The 11,918-nt window shown below is 43.9% G+C and overlaps 1 protein-coding gene across 1 annotated transcript; it reads right to left on the bottom strand.

The window, feature by feature from the left end:
* Nucleotides 1-4,741: 4,741 nt before the first annotated feature.
* LOC310994235 (apelin receptor B) lies at nucleotides 4,742-6,480 on the bottom strand. Its single transcript, XM_083982844.1, has one exon. The coding sequence runs from the start codon at nucleotides 6,409-6,411 to the stop codon at nucleotides 5,341-5,343; it is 1,071 nt and encodes a 356-aa protein (XP_083838970.1). The 5' UTR covers nucleotides 6,412-6,480; the 3' UTR covers nucleotides 4,742-5,340.
* Nucleotides 6,481-11,918: the final 5,438 nt, after the last annotated feature.

Below are 11,918 nucleotides of genomic sequence, written 5' to 3'. Positions count from 1 at the left end.
CCTTATCTAAACAGTGACACACAGCATCTCTAGGTGATGTTCTTATGATAGTCGTTCCTTGTTATCACATGTGCTCTTTACCTGCGGTGCCTACATCGGTGCAGCTGAGCCTCTGAACTGGCTCGGTCCTGCTGCAGATGACAGTGCATCCATTTAGGCCTGAGAGAGGGAAGGATGCACAACAGAGAGGATAGAGGAGCGAATGAAGGGGAGCTTTGTGCCCTGTGAAGAGGATGATAAACCCTGAGTCTCACATAAACCGAGATCCGGAGTCTCCCAAAGCTTGGACACTTCCGCTCCTTTTTTGCCGTCGGAAACGACGTGTCCCCACTAACGATGGCTGTGCTCTGTGAACGCCTTTGAAATGTCTGCCATCTCAGGAGTGACAGAGAAAGAGTGAGAGGGTGAGGGAATGAGAGAAACATCTGATTTGTCACCTCAGGTGTTTGACTCACATGTTTGGCCCTTTTTTTATAAAGACATTTTTTTTAAACACAGAGAAGACCAGGTTTCATATCATTTGGGTGTTTCCTCACATGCGTGATGCAGATGAGTGTGTGAAGCCAGTATCCTTGTCCCCTGAGACCTCAGGTGGAGAATGCATGTCTTGCAGAAAGCCCTGAAAGACAGGATATCCCCGATCAGGAACCTCAACCTTGCTCAACCCCCTTTGCCTTTCCTGCATGGCCTGCTGACTTCTATCCTGTCCATGAGGTCTGTTATCCTCCTGGGACGATGCAAAGGGAGGAGTCCAGCAGGACCAGGCAGCAGGAAGCCGAGGGTCCTTCAAGACACTCCAGGGGTCAACACCTCATCCTACTGTGCTACGGTCAGACCAGGCTCAAAGTCCGGTCTGTCGGCGGTGTGGTCAGCCTCCATTGTTACGGCCAAAGGACAAACGTGCGCACACTTCCTCTGTCTATTTTCTGCACGACCTGGTTTATTGGGATCTGATTTATGACAGTGGGACTGGTATCTCCTACAAGCAGTAGGCCTGGCTGCAAGCCTGATTTAGAATAAAAGCATGGCCTATTTGTCATCCATTGATATGGCAATGAATGAGGCAAGGAGGACACCCCTATAGAAACTCTGGCTTCTTACGTTTGCCTTTAGTTTCTATTGATTTACATGTACATTACCTGCTGAACAAACTCTCTCAGTTAGTGTTGTTGAGTGTGTATTGAAGTTTTTATATTATTCAATCAGTTCTTTTTAAGAAATCAAAAACAAAACTGAATTAATAACTTAACCCAGTTGTATATCAGCAGTATATAAGCTGTGCTACACTTTGCATAGCCTAAATACTAAAAGGTTCCTGTGAGTGTTATATTACCATATGCAGTCGTGTGCAAAGATATAGGAACCCCCCCCCTCCCCTTGGGCAAATTCCACATAGTGTTGAATGTTGAAGTGAAAAGACCCCTGCAGCAACCATACATTAAAACGAACTTCTCTCCAAATGTCAGTGCACGGTTACTTTTTATCTTATGATAAAAATACAACACATTGAAGATCTACCCACAGATTTTCAGTGATGAAGGCAGCAGGCTGCGGGGACTGGGGACGCCAAAATCCTCAGCGTGTCCCTCAGCTCATGGTGGATTTGGAGTTAATTTGTTGACAGCTTTGAACCTTTCAGTTTCCCTTTCTTGGGTGACTACAGGACATTTGTACCCAGAATATGATGATATGTTGTTGAACGCATCCTTCCCTTTCTCTACATTGTTTCCTGTCCCGCGAGCTGCCACAGCTCTAATGTTGAACATATACACCCCCATTTACTCATTCATCAAATTCTATCAGCACTTTTCCAAAACACCTCTTGCTCATCCAGATGCTTTTCCAGACTCCAGATATTGCAGGTTTCCATCAGGTGACTCTTTTGTCTAGACCCTGTTTGCTCATCAAGGCTCCACAGAGGAGCTGTGCACCATCAGCTACACCTTCCTGCAGCTCCTTTGCTGCTATATGGTTTTTCCTTCTTTTTTTTTTGCCTTTCTGCCCAGAAGACAAACATTTTTCTCCATCTTGGTCTTCCAAATCTTGTGCTGACTTCCACGGTTTCCTAATCCCATTTCGGAGCGTGGAAATATCAAGCTGGAAGTGCTCTGAGATCCCTTTTTATATCCTCCCCTGTTTATAGTTGGCTTTATTTTAGATCCTCAGCCAGTTGCTTAGAGAGGAGCTCTTGGTCGCTACGTCTGAAGGTTCGAAGAGTCTGAGAATTTATCATCTTTGAAAGTGTCACCAGCTGACAGCTCCTCATGGCAAGCCTTGACCTGCCTTACAGATGTGTCAATTAAGGCCTGACAACTTAATGAAGCTCTGAGTGATTTGTGAAAAGAAGGTTTCCCAGACTTTAACATCTCTGGGACAAAGTTCATTGATCACATGATAGAGAAAGCGATTGTATAGGACTCTTAAAACGGCACAATTATAGTGTGGAGATAGTAAAACTTCATTACTTTTCACCACTGGTAAAATGATAGTAAATGTCAATAGCAACAATGTCGTGGTTATATAGAGATACATAGATATATAGAATCACCCATAGAATTTAAAATTTCATTGTTTTCGTATGTGGTAGAAAAAATAATGATATCGATGATGATTGACAGAGACAAAGTAAAGCAAATTTATTCAGTGGTTAATACAGACTGATACATCAAACTGTGGTGTTTACAAGATTATGGATTATGGTTATAAGTTTGTTGTTATGTGGTGCTTTAATTTTTTATTTTTCCTTAGGTGTATAATCTGACAATGCTCATTTAGGCTGGGGATGTTTTCTCGAAGCTGTTCTAGTAATTTGTCACGTCTTGGGAATGGAGAATGAGGATTGTTTGTACCCTGGGGACTCCCTGCGGCAAAGCTTCTCCCAGTGTAGACACAGTGAATTTTCACACTCTGTTATTACAGAGGAATGAAAACATTGGTGTAATCATTTCTGAACAGTCCTCTCAGACAAACATGCAGCCTATAGAGAACCAAACGTGCATAAATCTACTTTCCACCCGTGACTCCGTTTCCTGCCCTGGCAAAGTTCATGGCATGAAATCTTGGTAACACGATCGCATTAGCTTCATAAAACTTGAAAACGCATGAAAATAATCTATCCAGATTCCCTTTCACAGTGGACTTTGACTTTGATGCCGACAGGTGGAGGATAATGTGACAAGTCATCTTGTAAAAAATAGCAGACGTGTGGAATTTTAAAATGTACTGTACTGTATGCTGTTTCACCAATTCACTGACATTTCGTTGTGCAGACTCTTCAGTGCATGGATTGTTGGATATTGGAAACCTCTCTTCCAATTCCAATATTTTTGCTAATTGCAAAATGCAACTGAGTCCTTTTTGTTATGCACAACATTTCTGGCCTCAGTTTAGATCTTTTTAACAAAGACTTTGCTTCCACGTCTGTGCTTGTGCCCTGACTCAGATGAGATTAAACAGAGCTGAGACTGTGATGACGGAGGCACAGTGAATGTCGCACTCGCTGCAGCTGTTGTTTCTCTCTCTCCGTGCGATGGGGAAATTGTCAGATTTCACCTGTCAAAGGTTAAAGGTCGAGATTAAGCTTTTCTTTTATTCTGAAAAGTTCAGCTATGCCCCAAAATGCCACTGTAGATTTCTGTAATTGTAATTGATTTAGACTAAGCCCCTCTCCATCATAGGTATTACACAGGCACAGATAGTCGACTCCCTCTACAAATCAGTAACCAAGGATTAGTCCAATCCCTGTGTCTCCCTGCTGTTGCTTATTATATCCCGTAAAAAGCTCATTACAGTCTGAATTGGTTAATCACTGAATTCTGATTTAAAGCTCAACAACCTGTTGTAGTGTTGCTTTGCTAAAAACAACATATTTAACTACAACACAGTGAAGCACGATAGACTAATTGGACTGAAAGACCCTTTAAGCTGCATTCAGGACGTGCTGGTACAGAAAAAGACCCCTGAACTTGTGGTAATTAACACTTGGAAGACTTTTAACGTCTTGGGGACAAAGCCAAACGTCCTGTACTTGATCCAATTTGGAAACTTTTGTAGTCACTGATTGTTTGTGCGAGGGGATTGTAAGAGGAGAAGAAGCAGACACGCTGGGAGAAGGAAATAGAAGTCCAACATGCATTTCCTGCAAGACACATGCTTTGATTTCGACCCTGCAAAAAACAATGGCTGTTTCACCGACCCCCCCCTCAGCAATGCACCGACAGGAAGAAGCACATTCACTGGATGGGAGAAAATACATTCCAGTAAGACTTAAATAAGCTATGAGGAGTAACAGAGTGACACCAGAGAGAGGGTTTTTCTTTTCTTTTTTTGTTTTTTTATTAAAAAATCATAGACATGAATTCAAAATAATGTAAATTTACAAAAATGTATTTGTCAATTCATTGTCATTCTGACTCTAAACAGACACACAAACTCATTCCTTTACTCTCTCTCTCTCTCACACACACACACTCACGTACACACACACACCAGCAGACTGTCAAAGCAGTCACCTTTTAATTGGGCCCTCCACCAGCCTGAGACATTTGTCAGCTGCCATCTGTCCGTCTGTCTGTGTGGGACTTCAACCCCACACACACACACACACACACACACACACACACACACACACACACACACACACACACACACACACACACACACACACACACACACACATGATCCCTGTCTCTCCTTATAACTCTCTTATCAGACTCCAACACTTCTCACCGATTGGCACACCCTACCTAAACACAAGCACACAAACACACACACACACATACAGACTTTTTACACTGCTGGTTGTGGTGCAGATACTACAGATTGAGCTGGTGACCAATGTAGTCTGGTAGATATCACACCTCAAGTGCTTGCAAATGAAAACAAGAACAGCAGGGGCAAATGTAATGAGCAATACACTTCGCCAGGACGTGGAGACGTGGTTTCACAGTTCAAAGCTCAGTACTTGGCATGAAGTCCATAAGAGAACCAAGAGAAACACAGGAGTGTGTTTTTTGTGTCCTTCTTGAAATACATTCCACTTTTTAACGCTTGGTCCCTTGTGTTAAGTTCAGTTGTGCTTCCCTAGCTGCTTCTGAAAGTGAGGCTGGAGATGGAGTGAGGTCAGACGGACCTCAAAATCCTCCAGCCTGAGCGTCATCTTCAGACAGTTAGTCCACAGAGTCAGCGGGGGAGCAAAGGTGACAACCCGTACCCCTCCGAAACTGACTGAAACTGACCACCTGGGTGAGGAAGCACCCAGCACTGTAAAGTTCAGATTTACCTGCATTGTTCTGCACTGTTCACCTCTTCCCCAGCATGCATCTGGGCCCTCAGCCAGCGTCACACCTTGGTGGCCAGAGACTGGGCCTCCGTCTTCTGAGAGGACAGGGAGCTGGCGGGGCTGGCGTGCAAGGACTTCTTCAGGTTGAGCAGGCACAGGCACTGGGATCTGAAGCGCAGGTCGAAGAAGGCGTAGAGGAAGGGGTTGAGGCAGCTGTTGACGTAGGCCAGGCAGGTGGCGTACGGGTGAGCCAGCAGCAGGAAGCGCAGGAAGGCGCAGGTGTCGGGCAACAAGTCCAGGTAGGAGAGGGCGTCTGCGCTCTTCACCACGTGGAAGGGCATCCAGCAGGCGGCGAACACCACCACCAGAGTGGTGATGATCTTCAGCAGCCTCCTCTTGCGCTGGTCCTCTTTGCGGAGGGTGTTGAAGTGGCGGGTGACGGTGCAGCCGATGAAGCCGTAGCACACCATCATGGCCAGGAAAGGCAGGAGGAAGCCCAGCGCCGTGGAGGAGATGCTGAGGCCGGCGATCCACAGGCTCTCTTGGTTTTTGTTTGTCACCACCAGGCTGAAGTCCATGGCACAGGACGTCTGGTTGCTGGTAATGTCATACTTGGTGGTGCGGAAGACCAGAGTCGGAGCGGCGAGGAGACCGGACAGCAGCCAGATGGCTATCAGGGAGCCTCGGATGTGGCCACGAGTGCGCAGCTGGGTGCTGGACAGGGAGTGGACGATGGCCAGGTAGCGGTCGAAGCTCATGCAGGTGAGGCAGAAGACGCTGGCGTACATGTTGAGCAGGACCACGTAGCTGCTGATCTTGCACAGGGCCACTCCGAAGGGCCAGTGGTAGCCCATGGCTGTGTAGACGGCCCACAGAGGCAGAGTGACCACGAAGGTGAGGTCAGCCAGGGCCAGGTTGCCGATGTAGACGTCGGCAGCTCGCCGCTTCCCCTGGGCTCTCCACACGGTGAAGATGACCACCCCGTTTCCAGAGAGGCCCAGGATGAAGATGAGCATGTAGAGCACAGGGATGACGGAGTACGACGGCCTCCACTCAGAGTAGTCACACATGGTGGAGTTCTCTGTCTCGTAGTCATAGTAGTCGTCGTCGGGACTAATAGTTGGCTCCATTTCTATCCTTTTTCTTTCTGTTCTTTTTGGGATAATATAAGCTGTTGCAGATAGATCCACAGTGGTCGGCAGCTCTCTGAGGTCTGTTGCTGCATGTGAAATCTGCAGGTCCTTATATACCCCCCTCCTCCTCTCAGACTTGTACCCTCCTCCCCTCCCACTGCCCTCCCCCTCTGCGCTCTGAGGAACATGTCCTGTCACTGACTACACGCCCCTCCCTCCCTCCCTCCCTCCCTCCATTCACAGTATCTACTCCTGCATAGTGAAGTTACTTTCACACAAATGACTGACAATATTGAAACTGTACAACTTGATTTTTCATGGTTTCTGCTTCACTTTTCCTCCATAAAACATGAGTTGCAAAAAATTAAAAAAGAGACCAAATGAAACAAATTAAATAATTAAAAAAATTTATAAATATTTTTTCTAACTTATACCACAAATGTCATGAAATTGTAATGAACAGGGGTAATTAAAGTTTAGTTTTTTTTTAAATTTAAACTTTTTAAATTTTTTAGACTTGTTTGGACAGTAGACCATGAGTCACGTCTGGGCATGCAGGTTTCATTAGGAAATCAATTTCAATGTCAATTGAGAGTCGTTCTGGGACTGGAGCACCCTGCTGCAGCTGAACAGGCAACACCATTTACATTTGTATGTGTCTTGTTTTCATGTCTCTACATGCTCCAACACTGAGAACCACAAAATAAAGATAAAATAAAACTATGTTCAGTTTTTGAGGCTGGACAAACAAAAGTTTGACACCAGACCTTTAAATTAAAATCTGCACTAATACCATGAAATAATACAGACATAACTATTTACTAATTCACTTTTTAAGTCAAACTGGCAAGTTTAGATACTAAAAATGTAGGAGCTTTAGAGCTGTATTTTCTTAATGTATATTATAAGAAAATTATACACACAGTATAATAAAAAAAAAGTTAATTAAACATGCAATAAACAAAATAGCCAGCAAGTTAGATGCACAAAATTATAATGTATAAGGAGGAATTTTTTATGTGTTTGTGTAGCCTACATGTCCTGGCTATGGCTGTCCTGTAAAGAGGGTGCACAATGTAACACAGTAGGCTATGTATTTGTTAGTATTTGTGTTTGTGCATGCTTTTTTGTTGATGTACAGTATATTAAGAATACATATTACAAACTGCTTGCATGGTGTAAAACAAAGCATCCCCAACTGTCAGATCAAAGAGCCAATACAAACACATACCACAGACAAGACATCAAAAAGTCCATGTGGTGCAGATGCCAAATTTTTAAAAGATACCAAAAACATCAGGCTGAATTGTGGGGAAATTGGGAAAACTGGAAAGTGACTGAGTGATAGAGACATAAAATAACACAGAGTCTTAGGCTTAAATATGTAATCATTGACATCTAAGCTTCAATTTTGACTTACAACAAGCTGATATAATAAATATAAACGCTACAGAGAGACAGTGTGGTTTAGGATGACTTCTCTAACTTTAAAACTATTAAAGGGGAAACAAAAGAAAGGAGTGTATCTGTGTTAAAAGTTAAATAAGTGGCACTGTTCCTCCTGTCTTTCTCTCCTCTCTTGTCTCTGGGTGTATTTCTTGGCCCAGGTGGGACGGCTCACTCTCCAGCCTGCTCCGTCTCTCAGCAGAGTGGCAGCAGTGGCGCCGGGGCACCGACCTTTAGACACAACTTCTGTATCACTCAACAATCTTTTCCTCCTCCACTCCTCCATTCTCCTCCCCTCCCCACTCATCTCCTTCTTCCTCCGATTATAAAGACGAAGGACTGATTCCCGTCTCCTCTTGCTTTTATACCAACATCATTTACTCTCAGAGAATTGTTTGTTGTTGCCAATTATTGAGGCCTTTGATAACCAAAACTGATGCGATTGTGTTTGTCCGCCTCCACCCGAAGGCTCTGCCCTCTACACCCGCTCTGCTTGATTGTCCATCCACCTCTTTGTCCATCCGGCTCGGCTCTCTGCTGCAGGACGTCGGGCAGAACAGGAAAAAAGCCGAGTGGAGTGAATCAAAGCGAGCTTCCTCACTGCACTCTGCTGGGACTGGGGTCTGTTTTTAGCCGTGTACGTTGACAGGGATGTGAATATACAGACAAATAAAACAACAGGCCTTGATGAAAACATCAATCCACCCACTCACTTTTCCCAAAATCCCCTTGCCATGCAGCAAAAAAAGAAAAAACGTGACATGTCCTTTTCAAATACAAGAAACAACATTGTTATGCAAGTCTGGTGGTGATTCTTCAAGACTGTGCATCATAATTATACAAAAAATCTCACATTTCTTCCTATTTTTAACCTCTGAGTGACAGGTTCCAATTGGCCTGGGCTTGAACCTCGTTGCAGAGCATCCATCTCCTCACTCAGCATACCACAGAGCCTGTTTCCACAACACTCAGCCCCTGTTTGTCGTCTGACGTTGCCCACCTGTGTCTCAAACCGCTTGTTGTTGTTCTCATGTGTGGCCCTGTGCTGTAAACCACACACCACAGCAGACTCAGGGATGATTCCTTCTGTCTTACGCTCTGATTCATCCACACTAAGGCCCGTTTTCCTTCACTTGACTGTCATCCGTCAGCGATGTGTCAGACAGCCGATAGCACACCCGACCCGGGGGATAAGGATGAGTTCTTGCTTCTTATAGTAAACACAACAAAAACTGAAAGACACACACACACACATGATGCAGTGACAGTCTGTCTGCAGGGCTGCAGAGATCCCCTTTCATCTTTTATCACGACCTTGTGCGTTTGCGTGTTTATGAGCCTGCTTTTGGTGATACTGGCAGCGCATCAACAGCACAGGGTGTGTGTTCTTGTTTAGGTGTGTGTGAGAACCGGCGGGGGTCTTGACAGTCGTTTGATGTGTGTGTTAAGCTGTCGCAGTCAGACCACATGCGCAGCGCGGGCCCCTCTGTGCTCTAGACAGCTGGTTCCTCTGGGCTTTATTTTGCAATCTGACCAACTCCTGAGTCAGACTCGACTTCTTCTGACAATTTGTGACATCACACGTCTGAATCAAACAGCCACGGTGATGAACACACCCTCGGGCAAATACCCAGACATCAGCACCGGTGATATTGCCAATCGCATCAACCGTCTGATCGGAAACATTTAATTATCTGAAGTCCTGTCAGAAGTAACACTCGGGGCACAGCTGGAGAGCTTGAACATTTGGTTGTTGGTGCCGCCTGCTCCACTCCATTATCCCCCCTTTAGTCCTTTCAGGGGGACGACAAGGTGATTGACACCAGCTTGTTAGACACAAAGGCCACCAGGATGGGAGAGGTTTACGCCTTTTCTCACTGTCCCACTAAAGACTAATGTGTAAACTCAGGTTTCACAGCCATTTGCATGGAGGGAAATTGTTTTTTTCCACTTTAGAGAGTAGAGTTGTGAACGATATCACAAATGCAGATGGTCGTTACGTTAGGGCCAGTTGTCAGAATGTGCAAGAAAAAGTTATTGGTGTCCGTGGACAAACTTGTGTCACCTTCACATGCAGGTTAAATGTGAAATGTTGGGTTGGTGAACTCAGATCGGTGCCACGGATCTGATTCTGAGTGATAAAAGTAGAACAATATTCCTCATCAGCCTCTCTTGACCCCTCTTTGCACACGGGAGGTTGCACTATGTCTTTATGACATCATAGTCACTCGTGACTCCTCAGACCAGAGTAGCAGCAGCTATTCTGAACATGGCGCTGCCATGGGATGTCTAATTTCGATCTTCTGCTTATAGGTCAGTTGACCGGTAGACTCTGTTGATATAAATCTTCCTGCTTTCAACATGTTTTTGTCCTTCGAGCCAGGAGCGGCCAAAGAGAAATATTTATCAAATATGAATGAGGGGACAGGAGAGGGAAATCCCAAATAGTTTTTTTGACGAAAAGGTATAAATAGCTCACACTGGCACTCAAGGTCACCAGTGAAAATGTAAGCATCATCAGAGCGAGTAGGGGCGCCTCCTTGTCTCCAATGCAGGACAGATGAAGAGAGTGTAAATCAGAGGGAACAAAAGGGAGAGCTTCATTTATCATGTGAAGGAGCAGTGAGGTAACACTGGACAACACACAATAAAGTTTGTTTATTTGTAGGATGATGGGTGGAAGGTGCAGCTACAAAGGATGTAGTAGGCTATAAGCTTTAAGAGAGATAAAGTAGCACCACAACAATTTACAAAGATATTGAAGTAGCCTACTGTAAACATGACTGGTCTTATATTGCTCATTGTTATTATTTAATTAATCAAATATAAGTGTAAATGAACCTTTTTGCAGCACCAGAATAGTTATATTATAAATGTGACACTTTTTATTTTCTTCTTCTGTGGATTTGTTGTGGATTTCCTGCAAAATATTGTGTACAATGAGCTAGCTAATAGTTTAAAGGAATATTTGACATTATAAAAAAATGATTACGTCTCTGCTCCGCCGATCTAAAAGCAGCTTGCACTGACAATTAAAGGTAATGAACCTACTCCTAAAACTGTAGGGATTATGGCAATAGGCGAATTTGCCAAAATGTTGAAATATCCCTTTAACAAAAAACCTGCTAAACATCAATAGCCCTAGCATGACCATTGTTAACACGTTAGCAGCCGTGCTAGCATGAGTAGTAGCATGACTTCATTGACACAAACTGAGTGAAATGAGCAAACTGAAGTCAAACTACAATAATGTTACATTTGCAAAATGACAGAAAAATCTCAAAGTTAGCAATCTCAATTCAAGCGAGTAAAAAAGCAACTTTCAACATCAGTTTTCAAACGCATCGTACGCTGCTGGTCACACCAAGAGAGTCTGTGACTGGAAAACCCCTGAACGTGCTGAACTGTGCAATATATTGCTAATCAGGTGTTTGTGCGTTAGCTACTACGTTTCTGTCGGTCTTTGAAGCTGTAACAAGTCTAGATGCAACTTGAAGATAATGTTGAGGTCAGGTCTTGCGGTGTCCTATTTATGCCTTTTCCCATGATCAAGACAAAATTACTTACTACTAGCCTAATTATAATCAAATGACAACCTCACAAATAACCCTAATTTGAAAAGACACTGTTGGACTTTTGCCAATGTTGCCATGGCCGTACTGTTTTGAAAACATGGTGTGCTTGGTTGATTTTTAAAGCAACATCTTATACTTGACTGATCAACCCAGAAATGCTTTGAAACAGTGATAAGGTAGAGCTTCCCTGCAGTTACAACATAACAAAAATAAAAAATGCTGATAAAAGCAGATACGTCTTCTACGATAATAACCTCTCTTCTGCTGCTTTCCTTCTTGTGATATTATTGATATTATTCACCAATGAAACAGTGATGGTCAAGGAACAAGGTGCAATGTCGTACAAAAACTGTGTATTACTCTAAATGCACTGCAGGATTTAGAAAGTGTTTGAGTCTTTCATCCCTTACATGTAACATGAACTGTCTTATAGATTTTTATGGCTGTCCAAACTTCACAGAGTTCTGAAACACAAGCCTCCAG

The sequence above is a fragment of the Trachurus trachurus genome, assembly GCF_905171665.1.
Source record: "Trachurus trachurus genome assembly, chromosome: 12".
NCBI lineage: Eukaryota > Metazoa > Chordata > Actinopteri > Carangiformes > Carangidae > Trachurus > Trachurus trachurus.
Note: the sequence above shows the minus strand (reverse complement) of the source record. Positions and strands in the feature narration are given on the sequence as shown.

Coding starts and splice junctions, on each gene's coding strand:
- LOC310994235 (XM_083982844.1), bottom strand. CDS start 6,411: ATGGAGCCAACTATTAGTCCCGACGACGACTACTATGACTACGAGACA.